The sequence below is a fragment of the Eumetopias jubatus genome, unplaced genomic scaffold, assembly GCF_037043125.1.
Source record: "Eumetopias jubatus isolate StellerSeaLion01/CBP00866 unplaced genomic scaffold, mEumJub1_p1.0 scaffold_10, whole genome shotgun sequence".
Classification (NCBI taxonomy): domain Eukaryota; kingdom Metazoa; phylum Chordata; class Mammalia; order Carnivora; family Otariidae; genus Eumetopias; species Eumetopias jubatus.
In genome coordinates this window covers 111,673,841-111,698,497 of record NW_028274816.1, presented here as the reverse complement: position 1 = coordinate 111,698,497, position 24,657 = coordinate 111,673,841, and the positions used below count along the sequence as shown (strand labels likewise).

The 24,657-nt window shown below is 40.7% G+C and overlaps 1 protein-coding gene across 1 annotated transcript in view; it reads right to left on the bottom strand.

Moving 5' to 3' along the window:
* Positions 1-24,657, bottom strand: part of TOM1L1 (target of myb1 like 1 membrane trafficking protein) — a 74,097-nt gene that overhangs the window by 33,829 nt on the left and 15,611 nt on the right. The window contains exons 4-8 of the mRNA XM_028090595.2: positions 21,435-21,584; positions 20,695-20,820; positions 19,157-19,261; positions 17,851-17,967; positions 4,571-4,704 (exon numbers count right to left, since the gene is read on the bottom strand). Of these exons, the coding sequence (XP_027946396.1) occupies positions 4,571-4,704; positions 17,851-17,967; positions 19,157-19,261; positions 20,695-20,820; positions 21,435-21,584 (632 nt within the window). The remainder of the gene's footprint in view (positions 1-4,570; positions 4,705-17,850; positions 17,968-19,156; positions 19,262-20,694; positions 20,821-21,434; positions 21,585-24,657) is intronic.

Genomic DNA, 24,657 nt, shown 5'->3' with positions numbered 1-24,657 from the left:
CATATGATCCTCTCAATAGATGCAGAAAAAGCATTTGACAAAGTACATCATCCTTTCTTGATCAAAACTCTTCAGAGTATAGGGATAGAGGGTACATACCTCAATATCATAAAAGCCATTTATGAAAAACCTACAGCGAATATCATTCTTAATGGGGAAAAGCTGAGATCTTTCCCCCTAAGGTCAGGAACGCGGCAGGGATGTCCACTATCACCACTGCTATTCAGCATAGTATTAGAAGTCCTAGCCACAGCAATCAGACAACAAAAAGAAATCAAGGGCATCCAAATCAGCAAAGGGAAGTCAAACTCTCACTCTTTGCAGATGATCTGATACTGTATGTGCAAAACCCAAAAGACTCCACCCCCAAACTGCTAGAACTCATACAGGAATTCAGTCAAGTATCAGCTATAAAATCAATGCACAGAAATCAGTGGCATTCCTATACACCAACAACAAGACAGAAGAGAGACAAATCAAGGAGTCGATCCCATTTACAATTGCACCCAAAACCATAAGATACCTAGGAATAACTCTAACCAAAGAGGCAAAGGATCTGTACTCAGAAAACTATAAAATACTCATGAAAGAAACTGAAGAAGACACAAAGAAATGGAAAAACGTCCCATGCTCATGGATTGGGAGAACAAGCATTGTGAAGATGTCAATGCTACCTAGAGCAATTTACACATTCAATGCAATCCCCATCAAAATACCATCCACTTTTTTCAAAGAAATGGAACAAATAATCCTAAAATTTTTATGGAACCAGAAGAGACCCCGAAGCCAGAGGAATCTTGAAAAAGAAAAGCAAAGCTGGCGGCATCACAATTCCAGACTTCCAGCTCTATTACAAAGCTGTCATCATCAAGACAGTATGGTACTGGCACAAAAACAGACACATAGATCAATGGAACAGAATTGAGAGCCCAGAAATGGACCCTCAACTCTATGGTCAACTCATCTTTGACAAAGCAGGAAAGAATGTCCAATGGAAAAATGACAGTCTCTTCAACAAATGGTGTTGGGAAAATTGGACAGCCACATGCAGAAGAATGAAACTGGACCATTTCCTTACACCACACACAAAAAAGGACTCCAAATGTCTGAAAGACCTAAACGTGAAACAGGAGTCCGTCCAAATCCTAAAGAAGAACACAGGCAGCACCCTCTTCGACTTCAGCACAACAACTTCTTCCTAGAAACATCGCCAAAGGCAAGGGAAGCAAGGGCAAAAATCAACTATTGGGATTTCATCAAGATAAAAAGCTTTTGCACAGCAAAAGAAACAGTCCAGAAAACCAAAAGACAACCGACAGAACGGGAGAAAATATTTGCAGATGACATATCAGATAAAGGGCTAGTATCCAAAATCTATAAAGAACTTACAAACTCAACACCCAAAAAACAAATGATCCAATCAAGAAATGGGCAGAAGACATGATCAGACATTTTTCCAAAGAAGACATCCAAATGGCCAACAGACACATGAAAAAGTGCTCAACATCGCTCGGCATCAGGGAAATCCAAATCAAAACCTCAATGAGATACCACCTCACACCCGTCAGAATGGCTAAAATTAACAAGTCAGGAAATGACAGATGTTGGCGGGGATGCGGAGAAAGGGGAACCCTCCTACACTGTTGGTGGGAATGCAAGCTGGTGCAGCCACTCTGGAAAACAGTATGGAGGTTCCTCAAACAGTTGAAAATAGAGCTACCATAGGATCCAGCAATTGCACTACTGGGTATTTACCCCGAAGATACAAATGTAGGGATCTGAAGGGGTACGTGCACCCCAATGTTTATAGCAGCAATGCCCACAATAGCCAAACTGTGGAAAGAGCCAAGATGTCCATCGACAGATGAATGGATAAAGAAGATGTGGTCTATATACACAATGGAATATTATGCAGCCATCAAAAGGAATGAGATCTTGCCATTTGCAGCGACGTGGATGGAACTGGAGGGTGTTATGCTGAGTGAAATAAGTCAATCAGAGAAAGACATGTATCATATGACCTCACTGATATGAGGAATTCTTAATCTCAGGAAACAAACTGAAGGTTGCTGGAGTGGTGGGGGGTGGGAGGGAGGGAGTGGCTGGGTGATAGACATTGGGGAGGGTATGTGCTATGGTGAGCGCTGTGAATTGTGTAAGACTGTTGAATCACAGATCTGTACCTCTGAAACAAATAATGCAATATATGTTAAGAAAAAAAAGAAGAAGATAGCAGGAGGGGAAGAATGAAGGGGAGTAAGTTGGAGGGGGAGACGAACCATGAGAGACGATGGACTCTGAAAAACAAACTGAGGGTTCTAGAGGGGACGGGGGTGGGGGGATGGATTAGCCTGGTGATGGGTATTAAAGAGGGCACATTTTGCGTGGAGAATTGGGTGTTATGCACAGACAATGAATCATGGAACACTACATCAAAAGCTAATGATGTAATGTATGGTGATTAACATAACAATAAAAAAATTAAAAAAAAAAGGTAAGCAATCTTCCCAGATATCAGCAAGATTTGATTCATAAAAAAATTTTTTTGAATCCAGCCCTGTTCCCCTACTTCCCTTATGAACCACTAAGTAGGGTCCACACAAGGGAAAACTGTCTCACCCAAAATGCCAACATCATTCTTATTGAGAAAAGATCTAGAAAAAGTGTGGGGAGCACAGACGCTCTAGAATTACTATGACAGGAAGTGGTAGGGATAGTTTTGGAAAGAGATCATGAGACTTGCCTGGAGCTGTGGGACTTTTTTTCTCCTTTTTTCAAGGTTCCTAACCATAGATCTTTGGGTGCATTTCTGGACAACTGTTTTATACAGTATTTTAAAAGCACTGAAATAATTTGCTTTATATAGGTGACATTAACTGTTAACTCAGATTCATTCACTTTAACTTTTTATTAGGAAACTTTCAAACCTATAGAAAAGTAAAGAGAACAGTATGATGAACACCCCTGTATTCCTCAGCTAAGTTTAATAACCGTATCTTTTGCCAGATTTGCTTTATACATTTTTTGCTGAAATATTTAAAATTATAGACTTTAGGACATTTCATGCCTAGATATTTTAGAAGGCGTTCTCCAAAAATAAAGGCATTTTCCAACTTAACCACCGACTTAACCATTATTTCCCCCTTAAGTCCTTAATATTAATATTCCATCCATAATCAAATTTCTCTCAGTAGGAACTAAATGTTTTTTAATGTTAGTGTGCTCAAAGTAGGATCCAGGTAAAGCCCACACATTACATTTGGTTGCTGTTCCTTTTATTTATTTATTTATTTACATTTTGACCCCGTCCCCCCCATTACTCCCACCTCTCACCCCCCGGACCTCTGGCAACCACACCAAGTTCCTCTGTACCTATGAGCTTGGTTGTTTTGTTTGTGTGTTTGTTAGATTCCACACGTTTTTATACATTAAGACAGAGGAAAAAGTCACCTGTCAGTCTAGGCATGCCCCAGCACCTGGGGGCTGGATCTTGGCTGCTCACTCTCTCCCCAGGCCTGTGTGGTTTTCCATAGCTTCACAAACCCTCCGAGCTCCTGCTCTGCTTCTCGTTCCATCGATGCCCACTCATTTTGCAGTGCTCACCATAACGGCACCTCCTCATCGACACTCCCCTTTTCCCCCTCCTCCCCACCTGGATTAGGTCTGGCTGGTATTCTTACCAAGCCGACCTCCTGCACTTTGTTTCACAGCACTTATTTCAATTTCCAAGTGTGTCTATTTGTACTCAAGGTGTTTTTCTGACTTAGAGCCTTGCCTATTCCAGTATATTATAAGACTCTTACTTTGATGAATAAATGAGTTAGAAACAACTAAAATGCCCATAAGTGAACTGGGAAAGACATGGACTATTATGGAGTTCTTAAACATAATAGCTTATCAAAAGGAATTCAAAGCACAGGCTATACAAATACTTGTGATGCAGTGAATAAAACTGGAGAAACAGAAATGTATGTTCTTTACATGAGCACAACTAAAAAAAAAGTAGGAAAAAGACTAAAATGTAGTGACAAAATGATGAATATTTAAAGTTTTTGCCTTCATACTTTTCTGAATGGAAATTAAAAAAAAAAAACCTATGTTCATATACAAAATGTCCTCACTACTGCTCTGGTTTTGTATAGACTATTTTCTTCATATACAATATCCTCCCCTCTCCTCTGCACTGTTCTATGTTGTCCATCTCGAACTTAGGATAAACCTCACTTTTACCAAGATGCTGTTTATACTGTTCATCTGTTTGAGTCTACAATGTGCTCAGTGCAGACATTATCAGGTGAATAAGATCCAGGCCCTGCTATGGTCAGATGTTTACACTGCCTGAGAAAGCCCCCGTCACTGTGTAGACGTGCAACTCATTCTTGCAAGCCGTATCACAGGCTCCCAGAAGGCCAGGACCATATTCCCACTCTTGGAAGGAAGGCAGCCTTGTCCTGAAGCTGTTCCTGGTCTTAACTGAGTGTTTACCCAGCAAGTACTCTTAAAAGAATGCTGAACCACTGCTGGAGAAAGTACAAGTGCAGGAGGGTAGGGAGGGCGTACATCAGCTCACCTCTCACATCCAAGGAGGGCGTTGTTCAAATCCTCATTCACTTGAATTAGCTCAACAGTTACATCTTCATTCTCCACCACTATGAGCAGGTCCATAATCCTCTCCTGCATCTCCCGACCTGTCTTATAAAGTTTCTGTCAAAGAAAAGGAGAGAAATTTCTTTTTCTGTGCTAGGGAAGTTCTATAAAGAGACTGATGTACCAATGCATATATGCCTGTTGCTCACTTCCTCCATGAGTCACCTACAAGAGATTACCGAAGTATTTAATTATGTACAAGCTGTCCTTCTTATCAGAAGGCAAATGAGTTACACAAGAATATATTTTCCTCTAAAAACCAAAATGGGTGTCATAAGAACTCGGGTACACTGCACAGAACACTAGACTAGAAATTAGAACTGGTATATGGGAATTCTAGAGGTACTGCTTACTAGCTGCAGAATACAGCAATCACTTGTTTTCTAAATCTCAGTTTCCTCATTTGATAAATGAAAGTTATACTAATTGCCACATCTACCTCAAGGGGTGACATAAAAAGCAAATGAGATGTGTATAATGAGGAACTCTAGCACTATAAAGCACTACATAAAACAGAAAATGCTTACTGTCGCTATTAGTGATAGAAGAAAGTAGTAGTTAAAATGCATTTATAGTGGCCCAATTTTCCTATTACGTTTTATTTAAATAAATAAAGTTTACAATTACAACATCACATCCCAACATAAACTGAACCAAAATTAGAAAAAAAAAAAAAAGTCAGGAATACTATCCTTGTTAGGACTACCCGGAGTCACTGCATTAAGCCAGGACTGCACTCCCCAAATTAGCTTTTCCTCATAAGCATCAGGGGCATCTACAGCCGACACACTGATTCAGAATCTCCAAGGCTGAGGGTCTGGGAATATATACATATACATATTCATATATACATACACACACACACACATATATTATTTTTTAGTAAGCATCCTGAAGTGTTTCTTATGTACACGGACAATTTGAAAACTGCTGCCTTACAACTGATATCCTTATAGGCAAGCCTGAGGAGCATAAAACTAATACTCATATTTCTTCAAACCCACGTCAGCTAGAATTTGTAAACATAATAAGGTCAGGCAAGAACACCTTCAAAATGAGAGCAACAGAACTTGCTAGATCCTCAGACTATTCCACTATCTTACTCGTTCTCCCTCAAGAAAGACAGACCTGCTGAAAAACTTAGAGTCAACAAAACCCATTTAGAATCTCAAACCATCTATTACAAGAATCCTGACAGGAAATCTCTAAATAAATCAATCAAAGCATTAATAATTGCAATTTGGACTCAGAGGTAAAAGCCACTACCCTCTACAGAATCCTAACAAAAATATTTAGAAGACAAAAGGAAATGAAAAGGAAAAAAGAAATACAGACAGATAAAGGATAGACTCTGGGTTTTGTAACTGCAATCTGCAGCCAGAAAAACCATCCTCTTTGCTAAGGACATGGCCACTATCAGTAGGGGTTGGCAAACTTTTTCTTAAAGGCCCAGATAGTATTAAATATTTTCTGCTTTGTGGACCATATGTTCTCTGGTCAGAGAACAGAACTACCGGACTTTGCCATTATAACATAAAAGCAACCACGGGTAATATGCAAATAAGTGGGTGTGGCCATATCCTAATAAAACAAAGACAGGTGGTGGGCTAATTTTGGCTTTCTATGGCCCCCTGGAATAGTGCAGAGAGAGCAGACTTTAGACTCAGTAGACCAAAGGCCACCCCCATATGCATACCTGACATGGGATTTAAATGTTAGATTCAGGGTTTTTTTAACTTTTTTTTAAGATTTTATTTTTATTTATTTGACAGAGAGAGAGATAGCAAGAGCAGGAACACAAGCAGGGGGAGTGGGAGAGGGAGAAGCAGGCCTCCCGCCCAGCAGGAAGCCCGATGCGGGGCTCAATCCCAGGACCCTGGGATCATGACCTGAGCTGAAGGCAGATGCTTAATGACTTAGCCACCCAGGCGCCCCAGTTTTGTTTTTTCACACATCTACAAAACAAGGATAACAACTATCTTGCAGGGTTGTTGTAAAAATAGGAAATGGTAAAGTGGAAACCCCAGGGTGACTGGCATACAGTGGGTAGTCAATAAATGTATTAATGACTGCATAAGAAGTATCACCGGAAAGTTAACTAGATAGCTAATACAACCCTGTAATACACCTTTACTCAGGACCCAGTGTTATTCCAAGGAGAGAACAAAGAACAGCCTTTAACATAACCCCCATGATGAACGAGAACTTTTCCATTACTGAGTATAATGAAATTGTTCTTGCTCACTGGCAGCCTTACTAGAGCCATGTCAAGATCAAGAAAATACAATGGCTGTTAGATGCTCGTGACAAAAATGTAGAAATTAATTTGAAATGAATTTGCAGCCAACATCAATAGCCCCCAGTCACAAGAAGACCCTCTCAAAAGACAGATGGAATAGAAACATGAAAGGAACATCACATTTCTCAGCAGGTTTGCAGAGCAGAATTTGAAAAACCTTTTCAAAAGCCAGCCCACTCTGATCTTTGCAATTGATGTCTGTCTCCGAGGAGGGCCATGCCACCTGGAAAGAGCCTAGATCAAGCAAGAGGATGGGTCAGAAGTTCCCCCACAGTAGGCACCTGCAGGGCTGTGGATGTGGGGAGCCAGCGGGGGAGAGAGTCACAACACAGAGTAACAGCTGCTGGTACATATATCCATCACAGAGCCCCTGGAATTGCCCCCCTTAAATACCATATCAAAGCAAAGGTAGGCTTCACAGTTCAAGGGAATTTAACAATCAATTCAAAAGTCCTTAGAGCAAAACAAAAAGAGCTCATTAAGAGCTTCTTCTCCTGACATCCAGATGGCTCCTAGTCCTCCATGGAGGACTCAGGAATTAAGGAAGGAGGTCCTTTTGCACTTTCAACTCCAACTGTAAGCAGCCCACATTCAGCAACACAGTCCAACTCAATAAAAAGAAAAAAAGAGAAGTGCCTGAACATCTCCCCTGAAAAAGTGAAAACGGTAAGAAATGTGTTTCTTGCAAACCTTCTCTGGAAATATCTGCAAGGCAATACTCTTATTATCAGCCCATAACATACTTCCTCCCTCTCTGTCTTCCCTACCCAGACTGCAGGAGCCCCAGAGAACATCTCTATCTGCAAAAAAATAAAAAAACTACCCTTCCCACCCTAAAACTGAACAGTTCTCAGCGTCACTTGCTTGTAGTCCTTTTCCTTTACAGAGATGTCAGCTGAGTGAATAGCAAATTAATGGTCAAGATCATACTCAAAAAGATCATTAACTCAGTAGAGTCTTTCTGATTCTTTTTCCTAACCAAATATTGTCAAAATTTTATTTCCCCAAAAGCCTTTGTCTTCAGTAATTCCTTAGCTCCTTTATCCTAAAGTCATTAATTCTTCAACAAAGATCATCAATCTATTCAATTCAACAGAAATTTAATGAACTCAGGGCGCCTGGGTGGCTCAGATGGTTAAGAGTCTGCCTTCAGCTCAGTCATGATCTATAGGTCCTGGGATTGAGCCCCACGTCAGGCTCCTGACTCAGCAGGGAGTCTGCTTCTCCCTTTGCCTCTGCCTTTCCCCCTGCTTGTGCTCTCTGTCTCTCTCTCTCTGTCAAATGAATAAATAAAATCTTAAAAAAAAGAAAGAAATTTAATAAACTCATTCAGTGTGCAGAGCACGTGCTATAAACATGCATAGTTGTATGGATTTAGAAGTATACGACTTGGTTACTGCCTTCAAGTTGCTTCCAACCTAGCTAGAGAGCTAGGAAAAAAACAGGTGAGCCATCTATACTATAAAGTCAATGAGAAGCAAGTTGGTATAATGGAGAGAACACAAGTTCAGGAGAATAAGGTTCTCCCTCCAGCTCCATGACTTGCCACTGTAAAGGAAGGGAGATGGTCTCAGAGATACTGAAAGTCCCTTCCATAAGTTTCTGAATGGTAAAGACAGTAAGTGTCCAGTGGAGGAGTTTTTATTTTACTGTGTCCCCCCCCCCAATGGTAACAAATTATCCTTATAGCATGAAATTTTAGATTGACCTGATTTTAAACTTCTCTAAGTTAGACTAAGGCTTTCTCCAGTTGTATGCTTTTTTTTTTTTTTTTTTAAGATTTTATTTATTTGACAGAGAGAAAGAGATAGTGAGAGAGAGCACAAGCACGGGGAGCTGCAGGCAGAAGGAGAGGGAGAAGTAGGCTTCCCGCTGAGCAAGGAGCCCGATGTGGGGCTTGATCTCAGGACTCTGGGATCATGACCTGAGCCGAAGGCAGACACCTAACCAACTGAGCCACCCAGGGGCCCCATCTCCAGTTATACTCTGAAAATCAGAGCTTGCTTTCTTCTGCAGAAGACTAAATCATTCTCTCCTTTCATTGCCCTACTGGGGCTAGGCAAAAGAAAGAGAAGAATGAAGAATGAAATGAGAGGTACCAGGGAAGTCAGCTATTCAAGGTAAGAGTAAAGTAGCCCAAAGCCAAGTGTAAAATGCCAAGAAAGCAAAGGCAATACTCACACGCCACAACATTTCATCCCTGTGACCAGAGCAGAACTCTTGACTCATCACAACACTCAAGACTGGACGCTGCTCAGAATCTTTGTACCCCACTCTGGGAAACTAAAAGAAATCCAGTTTCCAACCCCAATGAAGGTCAAAGTCCACGAGCAATATGGCAGAAGGGAAAGGTGTCTACTACACAAAATAGTTTTTCTGCCTAAGAGACTAACAAAGAGCAGGCACCCTGCTAGTTAGCAGGGTTTCAGGATCTAATTGTTTAGCCTGAGCTGGAAGAACCAATAAGGGAGTTCATATATACCAGACTTCAGATGGAGGGACACAGACAGGGAACGGGCTCCAATAACAGAACAGGTGGTAGCAGGTAAGCACCCGCAGACAAAACAGAAGAGATTCCAAGTACAGAGGCTGGTTTTAACATTAACAAATTGCACATTAAGACTGTGACCACTGCTAAAGTGTATGTATGAGAAAAGCCAATGAATTTTTTAGAGTTGTCCTATGTGTTGAATGCCTTTTGTGCTCCAGATGCACCATCCACACACTCTGCCCTGTTCTATGCCCTGGGGCCTGGCCTGTAGGGAACACCTCACCAGGTCCCGTGCCCTCTCACTTCCGACTGAGTTCAGCAAGCAGCACGCACTGGCAGGAAATGGAAAGCAAGGAAGGAAAGTGAGATCTGGTTATTTTTCCCTCTACTCCTTCCACCAAAAGCACCTCTACTCTTAAGGCTGCTTTCTCCATTATTCTTTCCTTTGGGTTCTGGCAAAACTTCCCTCTTGCCTATTTATGCCTTGGGATATTAGTTAATAACATAGGATAGTGACCTAGCTCCTGTGGTTTCCCTAAACCCTGCATTATCTTGCTGAATAAATAGTACCTTGATTAAACTCTCCTCAAATTATTTAAATTGAGCATGCCATTTGTTTCACTGACAAACCCTACAAAAGCATGAAAATACATACTTAGAATCATTAAAATAGTAGGATGCCAGCAAAGGGCTGAACAAACAGATCAAACAAACAAAAGAGCCTCCAGAAAGATGTCCTTATATTAGAATATAGAATACGAAAGAAGGAGTGTTTGACATTAATGGAGATGATAGGAATTGTTAGTAAATGTTATTTGGACAACCAGCCATTTAATTGGAAAAAAAAATGAAGGTTCAGTCTCTCATAGCAAGGATAAAGATTTTTATTTTATTTTTTAAGATTTTATTTATTTGAGAGTGAGTGTGTGTGTGTGTGTGTGAACGAGAGGGAGAGGGAGAGAGAATATGAAGCAGTCTCTGCACTGAGTACAGAGCCCAACATGGGGATCAATCCCACAACTCCAAGATCATGACCTGAGCTGAAAACTGGAGTCTGACACTTAACCAGGTGCCCCAAAGATGTTTATTTTTAATTTTTAATTATTTTTGAGAGCAAGTGAGCGCAAAGCGGGGGGGAGGGGCAGAGGGAGAAGCAGACTCCCCGCTCAGCAGGGAGCCCGATGCAGGACTCAGTCCCAGGACTCTGGGATCATGACCTGAGCTGAAGGCAGATGCTTAACCTACTGAGCCATCCAGGAGCCCAAGATTTTTATTTTAAACTACATAAAATCTAGGGGAAAGGAAAACATTAATTTATCAAAGCTATTTTTATTGAGTGATTATATCATGCCAGGCACTGCTCTGGGAGCCAGAACCTGAGCACTAGGTGAGATGAGCTTTGTAGAGCTTCCATTCTAGTAGGAAAAGGCAGCTGAACAAATATTCAAAAAAAGTGTCTGAGTGCTAGGCAGAGGACGAAATGGCAGGAGACAAAAGTCGAGAGTCTAATGCCTGGGGAGTCAGGACAGGTTTCTCAGAGGAGGCAACATACTAAGCTCAGAGTGAGGAGAAAAAGCTGGCCATTAGAAGACGGGGGAGCATGATGGTTGAGCATAAAATACTCTCTAGCCAAGAACAAACTTGGTGTGTCCACGGAACAGGAGGGTGGCCAGTGTACATGGACCGAAGAGAAGGGTTGTGGAAGGAGAGGTAGCAGGAGCTGGTCAGGAGGGCTCTGTGGCCAGAATAAGGAGGTTGGGGTTTTATTCTAAGTGTGACGGGAAGCCACTGGATGGTTCCAAGCAAGGACAGCATGAGGTGCTTTACCTTTTAAAAAGTTACATAGAGATGCTCAATATCATTAGTCATTAGGAAATGCAAATCAAAATCATAAGATACCACTTCACACCTGCTAGACAGCTATTTAAAAAAAAACCCAGAAAATAACAAGTGTTGGCAAGGAAGCAGAGGAACTGGAACTCCTGTACAGTATCAGTGGGAATGTAAAATGGGGCAGCCACTGTGGAAAGCAGTTTGACAGTTCCTTAAAAAGTTAAACCCGGAGTCAGAATTACTATACGACCCAGCAGTGCTACTCCTAGGTATATGCTCAAAAGAAATGAACACAGAATACAAAACTGGTAGATGAATGTTCATAGCAGCATTAATAGCCAAAAGGTGAACACAACCCAAATGTCCATCAACTACTAAATGCATAAATAACATGCAGCATATCCACACAATGGAATATTATTCACTAAAGGAATGCAATTCTGCCAGGTGCCCCATGAGTGAACCCTGAAAAGAGGTTAATGATGTAGAAGTGAAAGAAACCAAACAAATAGCCACATAGTCCATCATTACATTTATATAAAATACCCAGACTAGGTAAATTCACAGAAATAGTAAGCAGGTAGATAGAACTGCGCAAAGACAAGAAGGGGGAGAGACTGCTCAATGGGTATGGGGTTTCCTTTTTGGAACTAGTTCCAAAAGTTTTGGAACCAAATAGAAGGAATGGCTCCATTGTGAATGTACTAGATGCCACCACATCATATACTTTAAGACTGTTACTTTTTATTTTTTTAAAAAGATTTTATTTGAGAGAGAGAGAGCACGAACATGAGCATGTGCATAAGCAGGGGGATGAGCAGAGAGGGAGAAACAGGCTCCCTGCTGAGTAGGGAGCCCAATACAGCTTGATCCCAGGATTCCCAGATCATGACCTGAGCTGAAGGCAGACGCTTAGCGGACTGAGCCACCCAGGCACTCTGGTTAATTCTTTTTTTTTTCATGGAGGTTAATTCTTTATTATGTGAATTTTACCTCAATTTTTAGAAAAAGCAAGCTGTATAGTTTTTGGTTTCTAGCACATACTCAAGATCCAGTATTATACTCAAGATCCTGAAAACCTTCCTGATAACAAAATACCTAAAAAAAAAAAACAAAACACCTGCTGGATATAATATAATGCTATTTTAACAAACATGCCTAAGCTTTCAAGAAAGATTGAGAAAGCCTCAAAGGCTGAAAAACCATATAGGACCCAAGATAGTAGAGGCAATAAAAGTACAAGGCTTGACCCATCTGTCAAGATCCAATAACCTTGAGAGGCTGGGGTCTGATCAAGATAGGACGATGGATCAAAGACTCCCATATGCAGCTGGGATCCCTAAATAGCTAACCGATATGTAAAATAAGAAATGTATATATATTGGTCTCTGCCTCCGGTTCCTGACAAAGAGCTCCTAAATCCCTAGGAATTCCCTGGGTGACAGAAGCATCTTAAGTTCTAATGAGGCAACTCTTGGTGGGCTTCTAGAGGGGGGCTGGTCACCAGAGAGACCAAACCACAATCAGAAGCTTGGAACTTCAGCCCCACCCTCCATCCTCTGCGTAGGGAGAGGGGCTGAAGATTAGAGGTAATAATCAATATGCCTATGTGATAAAGTCTCCATAAAAATCCCCAAACAAGGAGTTTAGAGGGTTTCCAGGAAGGTGAACACATCCACATCCCAACTCCAAGGGTACAAAAGCTCCTGCAGCACTTCGAACCCTTCTGGACCTTGTCCTGTATCTCTTTCACCTGACTATTCATCTGCATCCTTCGTAACACCCTCTATAATAAAGCAGTAAATATAAATGTTTCCCTGAGTTCTGTGAGGCATTCTAGCAAATGGTCCAAACCAAGGAGGGGGTTGTGGGAACCCCCAGTTTACAGCTTACTGGTCAAAAGTATAGGATACTCAGATTTTTGCAACAGGCATCTGAAGTGGGGATGGTCTGATGGGACTGAGCCCCTAACCTGTGGGGTCTGTGCTAACTCTGGGTAGTTAGCGTCAGAACTGTTTAAGGTGAGGGGGTACAAAACCTCTCACACCTGGTGTCAGAAGTGTCATGAGAAGAGAAATAGTTTTCTTTTATGAGCTAATTGAGAGTATAAGAAAAAAATTCCCAATTCTTGACAAAAGAACGTAAGAATAGCACTCTTCACGAGATCTCTCTGTGTTACTAACGAGAAACATAAAAAGAAAAATAAAGTTACACATTCAATAGGTTCCATAAAACCAAGCTGATCAGGTGCCAGAATCCATTCAGCTTCAATGGGCCATGAGTGGTATTCTAACGTTGATTTACACCCCAAGTCTCTTTATTATTCAAGCCAACACACAGCCCTAAACACTGGCATCGAAACAGCGTATTAGCATTATCCTTGCAAAATGCAACCAAACATCTGCACCCAAAGACTGACAAAAAAACATTTCTGTGCTCTCCAGAATGGCACACAGTATAAAGCTGGATGCGCATATTTAAATGGGATGTTCCAGCGTACATTTTTAATGAGGGATTGTGTGCCACAGATGGATGAAGAGAGGAGAAAAGTCATAAATCATGTCACTTTAGAAGCTCTGGAAGGCCTGTGAAGGCCATATGGCACGAGAAATATTGCTGTGGCCATTTCTGAAAAATACTACCTGTCCCATAGTCTTACTCTGATATTAATTTTTAAATTTTAGGTTAACACACTTGTTACACATCATGAGTCACAAAATTTATTATCTGTAAAAACCTTCAAGTGTGGATTTTTAAAAAAGAATTACTACATAGGAACTATATTTAATGATTAATTTTCTTTTTAATCTCCTAATAGGATATATTAATATCACCTTTGTTTGTTAGGTATCCTCTTAGCTCTTCATTTTATACATATAGAAACGAAGTCCAATGATCCTAAATGATCTGTCCAAGGCCAAGAACCCCAAGAATCCTTAGCAAAATGATGGGAGGTTCCTACATAAAATATTCTAAAAATAATAAACTTACAGCTCCGGATCCAAAATATTGATTTGTTTCTCAAGGCTGATATTCCTTAGGGTGTTAACATGCTCAGCAAATGGGGATTCTCTGGTCAAATTGGTTTGTAAATGTTGGGTTAAATAAAGACTCTTAGGCACCTATACTATACTAAGAAGCTTATGAAGCTCCAAGGGGAAAAATATAGTAGGTAGTTTTGCAAACTTATTTGACCACAGAAGTAATTTCCCACACATAGAATGTAGTATAAGTGGTAAATGATGTCCTCAACTGTTTCCTAGAATTTTGTCTTGCTTCTTTAGAACTTATCTCAATGTCACCACATGCATCTTTTAAAAATTTTATCTGGTTATATTGTCCTTCAACTTCTATCCCTTTAGGGTTCCCTTCTGTCATCAGAGTGAAAGCCCACTCTGGCATGGTATAGAAGGTCCTCAATAACCTGTACAGACCAGATCTTACCACTCCTCACCTGGGGCTTTATGTTCTCAAGCTGTGGTTTTAAATCCTCTTCTTATTCCTGGGTACCTGAGATGTACCACAAACTCAAATCCAGTAATAGTGGGTGGGGGGTGGTGCAGAGTTCCTTAGGAGGTGTATGACTCTCTAGTGATCTCTGGAAGTAGGTCTGCATAGATATAGCCTAAGAAATGAACTTTTAAAAAATTTTTTTAAATATTTATTTTATTTATTTATTTGAGAGAGAAAGAGCACATGTGCACGCAAGCATGAGCAGGGGAAGGGGCAGATTGAGAAGCAGATTCTCTGATGAGCAGGGATGTAACGTGAGACTCAATCCCAGGACCCTGGGATCGTGACTCAAGCTGAAGGCAGACGCTTAACTGACTGAGCCACCCAGGTGCCCAAAGTGACCTTTTTTTAAAAAAATATTTTATTTGTGAGAGAAACAGAGAAACAGAGCACAAGCAGGGGAAGGGGGAGAGAGAGAAGCAGACTCCCCACTCAGCAAAGAGGCCAATGAGGGGCTCGATCCCAGGACCCTGGGATCATGACCTGAGCCAAAGGCAGACGCTTAACTGACTGAGCCACTCAGGCACCGGAGAACTTTTTTTTTTTTAACAGCCTTTTAAAAATTTAAAAACCATTCTGAGTTCATAGGTGGCACAAAAACAGACAAAGGCCTGCATGTGACCCACTGGCCAGAGTTTGCTAACTCCTGGATGAGGGGAAAGCATAATCCAGAACATCTAAGACTGCCCACAAGGGGTACTGCTGGAAGGAAAATGAAGGATGTTCATTCCCAGAGACTATGAAGGCTAGAACAAGATGGCACAAGGGGCAGCTACGAGACAGCTGAGGGATGGCAGCGGAACAACCAGGCAGCACAAGCAGGCCCACGCCTCTCTCCCCATCTGAGACCAGAGAGCTGAGACAGGAGTATCACTTGCCAGGTGGGAGCAATGCAGGTGGGGGCAGAGACATGGGGTATTATATCCAGTTACTGGTAGCATGCAGAAAAAGTAGGAAGCATAGAATTCCGAAGACCAGCTATCAACATATCCCACCCGGCATTATTCCCTGCCAATCCCACACACTCTGAAAACGGTACCAACCACATGCCGCTGCGATTATGTCCGTCCCCTGGCACAGCTGGGCTGGGTCACAGAGAATGCAGGCTGCTGCCAGGGAACTGCACACAAAAATGAGCTCACTATCCGCAATCCAGCAGATACCTGAGGAATGTAACTGAAAGAAGTGATGAAGAATTTCCACTCAAGGAAGGAGAAGCCATAGAGCAAATGGAAAAAGCAGCCAAAAAATAATTACTATCCTTAGAAAGACAGAAGGGGAAAGCACATCCATGAAAAAAAAAGTTACAAAAATCCAAACTGATTAAGAAAACAATTTTTTTAAAGATTTATTTGAGAGAGAGAGAGAAAGAGGGGGAGTAGGGAGAGAGGGAAAGAATCTGAAGCCAGCTTCCCGCAGAGTGCCGAGCCCCTTGCAGGGCTGGATCTCACGACCCCAAGACTATGACCTGAGCCGAAATCAAGAGTTAGACATTTAACCGACTGATCCACCCCGGCGCCCTGAGAAAAGTTTGTGAGATAAAATGTTCATTAGAAGCGCTGAAGAGACTGAGGTGCAAGTTTCAGAGAAATACATGGAATGGAGGAACTTGCCTAGAACTACAAAAGAAGGAAGAAATGAAAAGTATAAGAAAAAAAAGTTGAGAGATAAGAAAAATACAACTGGAAGTTTCATCATCTAAGAAAAGTTGCATATGAAGAGACCACATGGTAGAAAAGAAATACTTGAAGAGCTAAGAATTTCCTAGAACTAAAATACCCAGATAGCGATAGGGCAAAAAGGCCTATCAAGTACTAAGCAGGATAAAGGAAACATACACATGCACATACATGCACATATATCCCTAGACATATAGTAAAAGTGCAGAAATATTAAGATAAACAGAACTCATAAATGCAACAAGAAAAAAAAAAAAACACTAAGACCCAAGAATCAGAATAACCTCATGCTTCTCATCAGCACCACTGGGTACAAGAGAACAATGAAGCAGTATTTTGGAAGGACTGAAGAATTTTGCACTGAGGATTCTGTATCTAGCCAAACTATCAGCACTTGTTATGGCAGAAAAAAGACAATTTTGGACATGCAAACACCTGAAGTTTACCACTAGTAGTGATTCAATGACATAGCAGGAATATTCAAGTAGTAATGTTGAAAGAGGAAATTTTTACAATTTACTATTTCTCAAATAAGCAACGATCAAGAAACCTGTTATCTCCTAACGGTCTAAGAAGTTAAAGGAAAGATAACAGCAACATAAGCAGCCAGGAGTGGGAGTCAGAGAAACATAACAACAGGATTAGGTTCTGTAACTTGTTCAGGAAGAAAAAGACTCAGACTGATTCCCCCCCCTCTAAGTTGGCGTGTTAAAGTGTATTGAGATTGAGAACTATTAGAGGGAAACGTATATGGATGTACAGACAGAGGGAAATGTCTGGGAGGGCCATGGTTTCAGTAATAATGAACCACTCGTGCTTTTCCTCACATGCTCCCATAGGTCCAAATGCACTGTTCATGTCTTCCTCCAGAGCATGAGTACTGCCTTCATTTAACCCTCTCCAAAAACCTTCACCATTCTCCTTGCCCCCACCGCTGATCCCAATGTATGATAAACAGATTTCTATGACAGCACCTACAACACTTATTTAAACTGGTTGTTGACAAAACAATCTTGTTCACTAGACACAAGTTCCTTGGGGACTCCTTGCTTCTATGCTCTTTACCACCATTGTTGTTACTCAGTATGTTTGTTGACTGGATGGGTATAAAAGCAACTTGTACATATTTAAAACAGTTAGTGACTAACAGAGATTGTATATGACCAAGGCTCTAAATGATTTAATGTAGTTAAATCATTTATTGTGAGAGAGTAAGAACCATGTCTAAATAATGATTATGTCTGTGTTAAAGTCATCTCTCCATCTCCTTGTTAAGTTTAGATAGCAGCGAAGATGAACTAGATAATATTAAAGTTATTCTTAGAGCCTTGCGATAGAAGACACCTTAAAAGACTGCGTGACTGGCGGCTCCTGAAATCATACTACACCTGCAGAAGCTCTATGTCTTCACGGTTTTCAGATCCAGGAATATTCTCCGTCAATATGGCAGACATCACTCTCACATTCATTTTCACCATATCCAATTCACTGTGCAATTTTGCAATCTGTGGACAGCAACACAATCACAAGTGTGACACGAAGAATGCTTACCTTGTTTTCTGCTACCAAGGAGATATTTGCTAGTAAAGACTTTTGTGAAATTTAATGTTTTCAAATTTATATAAATATCTATTGTTTTATAAATGTACAATCTGTTACCTTCTAAAAGGACTTGAGATCTCATGTAATAAATTTCTAGAATTATGCTAGAAATGTGCTCTAAGAAAGTTAAAAGTGAAGGGAAAAAAGATTAGAACCAATACAGAGAAGGGAGAAGGTGACTATAGTGGGAACCTGGACAAAAGGGCAAATGTTAGTGGCAAAACCAATGGAAAAAAAAAAATGAGCATTTTCTAGTTCCCATGGTGTTAGAAAATGAAAAAAAACAATCAAGAGAAAAAAACTTTTTTTCTTCTTGCACTGAATTCTAAGAGGAATCAATCACATGGATTTTTATAGAATACTGAATAATAATACAAAGTCTTAAATGACAGTTCCTTCAGCAGAACATAAATAAGCGTCAATAATAACTGATTAGCTGGACCTCTGATAAATAGATATAAACAAAAAAAGTAAATGTAAGTCAGTTGGTACAATTATTATCAGTAATAAGGCTACCACTTACTGAGCTCCCTGAAACGAGATATGGACAGTCCTATCAGGAGTAACAGGAATCAGCTGGTTGATACAAGATCCATTCCACCGCCCAGCCTCCACAATGACAAAGCCACTAACCAAGCACAGTGGTTAAGAACTTGGGCTTTAGAATCAGACAGAATCCACAGGATTCCTTCTACTTAGAACTGAACCATGATCAGTCACATATTATCACTAAGCTTCAGTCTTCTCCTCTATAAAGTGAAAGTAATAATGTGCCTCCACCTCCTAATGTTAAGAAGGATAAACAAACTGTAGGGGCGCCTGGGTGGCTCAGTTGGTTAAGCATCCAACTATTGGTTTCGTTCAAGGTCATGATCTCAGGGTTGTGAGACTGAGACCCATGTCAGGCTCTGTGCTCAGCATGGAGTCTGCTTGGGATTCTCCCTCTCCCTCTGCCCCTCCCCCTGCATGCATGCTCACTCATGCTCTCTCTCAAATAAATCACTAAGTAAAAAGAAGAAGAATAAATAAACTATATGAAGTGCTGATAAGTTAGAAAGAGTCATCAATAAATATAGTTGTCACTGTTGTTACCTGTTCTGGGACCAGTATAAGAGTAGAGCTCTTGGGAACAATTACAGAAGGAAGAGCTGGTGCGGTAGGAACAGAGGTTGGTGGATTCGAGGAGATCTGAGTGGCCTATCAATGTGAAATATGGAAATATTACTACTGGAATAACACAGCCACCCCAAGCCCAGTTTCTCCATTTAGATGGCTCAATCACTTCTCTCAACCAAAGGTCCTGGGTAGAAGGTGTTGGCCCAGAGTCAATCATCAAGTGTGCTATCTGCCCAGCATTTTTTAAGAGTGCTAACAGTGTGCCCGTAATATAGTAAGTATTCAATAAAAGGTGGCTTTTATGATTAGTAACTAAATTATAATTTAATAAAGTGCTCTTAGTTTATACCAAGGATCTGCAAGATAAACTGCCATGTGAGATTATTGCTGCCCTCTCTTAGGTTTTTAAAAAGAAATGCTAAGTCAATTCATATCAAGTCTTTTTAGGCCACAACTGGCAAGATACCTCCTTCTCCCCTAAGGAATGCCTCTCAAAGTCAATTCCTCATTGCCAACTTTGAGCAGAGAACCCGAAGCACAGGGCTCAGGCCAGTGTTTTGACATTAAGGTCCAGAGAAGTCACCTAGAAATCTTATAAAAATGAGGAGTTTAATTTAGTAGATTCCAGCGGAATATGACTAACAAGCTTCCATATTATATATACCCCAAACCACATATTGAGTAACAAGGTCCTACACCACCACTATATTATGCCTTGAAAAAAGACTAAAAGGGGCATGGTGAACAGACTCATGGCAGGTACGAGGTTGGGGCAGGTGGCTAGTGGCCAGGGAACAGACTGTACAAGTAGAAGGGTTAGCTTTCTGGACAAAGCCTCCACAAAGATGAGACTTCTGGTATACACCTGAACTGCTTTTCCATCAAGCGAGGACTCACCAATCTACAGAAGGGAAGAATGACTGTTTTCACACTTAATGGAAATTACAGAGTTAAGAGCTGAACTGTAATTAGTACTCAAAGTATTACAAGTTCAAAACCTTATTTGCAAAAGTTATCATTAATACAAGACTCCCCATGGTAGAGACCCTTGCCTGTCTAGCATAAGTTCTTTCTTTTGAAAATTGCCCCCTCCTCTGCTCTATCCAAATGATTTCCAGATGGAGCCACCATCTTCTTACATAACCTCAGTTAATTTGTTCCGAAGTAGGAAACCAACCCAGATTGGTCCCTTTTCCAAGGTTTTTGAGCTTGGAATCTGAAAAAGCTAAAGCTCTAACATGAAAATTTAAGACCTATGTTATCTACTATGTGGGAAAAGCTAGTCTGCAATGAGAGACAAGTCACATTTGAGTGGTTGGTTCCCTGTTGTTTCAAAGATCCAGTGAACACCAACCTTCTTGTGGCTTGGTTATTCTAGGAGATATTACAATGGCCTTCTCATAAATTCATCTTTTTGCTTAGATTTGGACAGAAGCGGGTTGTCCCTTTCAAAGAGAGAAGACTCAATGGAATATACTATCTAATTCTGTATGAGCTCAAGAAAGTCGTCCTACCTCTTGTCTTGCTGTTTCAGCCTCTGCATCTGAGGGAGGAAATTGAACACCTTTCTTGAGAAGGTCAAGGTACACTTCTTTCACTTCGCTGACATCCACACCTCCTGGGAAACCTTGCGACCAAGTCTGAATTCAAGAGATTGGTCCAGAGTTAAAACAGCAGCAAAATCAAAACACAATTTTTAAGCTGGTGACAGAAAATGAGAGGTTGACAATTATGTATCTTACTCAGAAAAAGCTGGTTTTGAACGCCACAGACAAAAATGTACGTTTTCAGAGACTAGAAAAACAATATATTTTTAATAATCAAATTCCCATGACTCAGCATTTTAAAGAAAGCCTGGAATAGGTACTAATTGTTTTTTTTGCTGTACTGAATCCAGAATTAATAGATTCTAAAATAGCATCAGTAGTTCTTTTGCCAAATAACTTTGAAAGTAGTCCGCTGGGTACTCTAGAACATAGTTTGTGTGTCTGCCAAATAAATGTACACATTACTCTTTTTCTTACCTGACATGAATAAGATAGAAACTGAAAGAAAGTAGGGAGATAACTACAAATTTTTCAGAAAAAGGGCACCATGCCATCCCAAGAAATTATTATGACTCGGAGAATGAAAGAGTAAAATGCTCTCTGGCTTGATTCTAGGTCTGTAAGGATCACTAAGCCTATTGGGAGGTACATAATTAGAGCTCCCATCTTAGAGGTCTACCATCCTATAAAGCATACAATAGACTTACCTTGATGAGACTCAAGATTCTATTCTGAATGTCTAATGGCAAGGTGTATCTGGGGTTCAGCAGCTTAACCAGACTATCTTTAATGAATTCCTTCTTCACAATCAGAGATTGGAAACTTGGACCACAGTTCTGCATGCACATGTCAATAAGCTAAATTAGACAGAAAAAATAAAATCTAATTATATCTCTGGCAAAAACCACCTCCTAAATGTAAGGTAAAAATTGCTAAGTAATGAGTTCCACTGGCATTCCAACTAAACAGGATTTAGTGTCTACTAAAATCGATGGCAAAGCATTAGGTTCTGGGAATGTGAGGAAGGATGTAAGGCATGAAAGAATGGTCTGGATGATAAATTCCACAATCATCCGCCTCACAAACCTTTACGGATAGATAATTCACTAAGTGGTAATTTAGGGCCAGGTTGTCTTAAGACTTTTGGTGAAAGCTGGTCCTAAGTTGGCCTTTAAATAATAGCTAAGTACAAAGGAGTATAGAGTTATATTCCAGGCAGGAAAGCGGTATTTAAAGGAATGACTGAATGAATGAATGACAAAATATTTAAGTTATTAGGAGGAAAATGAGTACAGTGGTTTGTAGGGGCATCTCATGTAGGCAGACTGAGACACTGGGAAGGTGGTGTGGATAAAGTGTGGAGGGGCATCATGCAGACTGTACAGAAATGGATAGCAGTGATGGGGAAGAGTTTGGCCACTGCACTAAGAAGCCAGTGAAGGTTTTTTTTTTAAATTTTTTATTGTTATGTTAATCACCATACATTACATCATTAGTTTTTGATGTAGTGTTCCATGATTCATTGTTTGTGCATAACACCCAGTGCTCCACGCAGAACGTGCCCTATTTAATACCCATCAGCAGGCAAACCCACCCCCCCCACCCCCTCCCCTCTAGAAATCTCAGTTTGTTTTTCAGAGTCCATCGTCTCTCATGGTTCGTCTCCCCCTCCGACTTACTCCCCTTCATTCTTCCCCTCCTGCTATCTTTTCTTTTTTTCTTAACATATATTGCATTATTTGTTTCAGAAGTACAGATCTGTGACTCAACAGTCTTGCACAATTCACAGCACTCACCATAGCACATACCCTCCCCAATGTCTATCACCCAGCCACCCCCTCCCTCCCACCCCCCACCACTCCAGCAACCCTCAGTTTGTTTCCTGAGGTTAAGAATTCCAAGGTCATATGATACACATCTTTCTCTGATTGACTTATTTCACTCAGCATAACACCCTCCAGTTCCATTCACGTCGTTGCAAATGGCAAGATCTCATTCCTTTTGATGGCTGCATAATATTCCATTGTGTATATATACCACCTCTTCTTTATCCATTCATCTGTCGATGGACATCTTGGCTCTTTCCACAGTTTGGCTATTGTGGACATTGCTGCTATAAACATTGGGGTGCACGTACCCCTTCAGATCCCTACATTTGTATCTTTGGGGTAAATACCCAGTAGTGCAATTGCTGGATCGTATGGTAGCTCTATTTTCAACTGTTTGATGAACCTCCATACTGTTTTCCAGAGTGGTTGCATCAGCTTGCATTCCCACCAACAGTGTAGGAGGGTTCCCCTTTCTCCACATCCCCGCCAACATCTGTCATTTCCTGACTTGTTAATTCTAGCCATTCTGACTGGTGTGAGGTGGTATCTCATTGAGGTTTTGATTTGGATTTCCCTGATGCCGAGCAATGTTGAGCACATTTTCATATGTCTGTTGGCCATTTGGATGTCTTCTTTGGAAAAATGTCTGTTCATGTCTTCTGCCCATTTCTTGATTGGATCATTTGTTCTTTGGGTGTTGAGTTTGAGAAGTTCTTTATAGATTTTGGATACTAGCCCTTTATCTGATATGTCATTTGCAAATATTTTCTCCCATTCTGTCGGTTGTCTTTTGGTTTTGTGGACTGTTTCTTTTGCTGTGCAAAAGCTTTTTATCTTGATGAAATCCCAACAGTTCATTTTTGCCCTGGCTTCCCTTGCCTTTGGCGATGTTTCTAGGAAGAAGTTGCTGTGGCTGAGGTTGAAGAGGTTGCTACCTGTGTTCTCCTTTAGGATTTTGATGGACTCCTGTCTCACGTTTAGGTCTTTCAAACATTTGGAGTCTATTTTTGTGTGTGGTGTAAGGAAACGGTCCAGTTTCATTCTTCTGCATGTGGCTGTCCAATTTTCCCAACACCATTTGTGGAAGAGACTGTCTTTATTCCAATGGACATTCTTTCCTGCTTTGTCAAAGATGAGTTGACCATAGAGTTGAGGGTTCATTTCTGGGCTCTCAATTCTATTCCATTGATCTATGTGTCTGTTTTTGTGCCAGTACCATACTGTCTTGATGATGACAGCTTTGTAATAGAGCTGGAAGTCTGGAATTGTGATGCCGCCAGCTTTGCTTTTCTTTTTCAACATTCCTCTGGCTATTCTGGGTCTCTTCTGGTTCCATACAAATTTTAGGATTATTTGTTCCATTTCTTTGAAAAAAGTGGATGGTATTTTGATGGGGATTGCACTGAATGTGTAGATTGCTTTAGGTAGCATTGACATCTTCACAATGTTTGTTTCCAATCCATGAGCATGGAATGTTTTTCCATTTCTTTGTGTCTTCTTCAATTTCTTTCATGAGTATTTTATAGTTTTCTGAGTACAGATCCTTTGCCTCTTTGGTTAGATTTATTCCTAGGTATCTAATGGTTTTCGGTGCCATTGTAAATGGGATCGACTCCTTGATTTGTCTCTCTTCTGTCTTGTTGTTGGTGTATAGGAATGCCACTGATTTCTGTGCATTGATTTTATAGCCTGCTACCTGACTGAATTCCTGTATGAGTTCTAGCAGTTTTGGGGTGGAGTCTTTTGGGTTTTCCACATACAGTATTATATCATCTGCAAAGAGTGAGAGTTTGACTTCCTCTTTGCCAATTTGGATGCCTTTGATTTCTTTCTGTTGTCTGATTGCTGTGGCTAGGACTTCTAATACTATGTTGAATAGCAGTGGTGAGAGTGGACATCCCTGGCGCGTTCCTGACCTTAGGGGAAAAGATCTCAGCTTTTCCCCATTGAGAATGATATTCGCTGTACGTTGTTCATAGATGGCTTTAATGATATTGAGGTATGTACCCTCTATCCCTACACTCTGAAGAGTTTTGATCAAGAAAGGATGCTGTACTTTGTCAAATGCATTTTCTGCATCTATTGAGAGGATCCTATGATT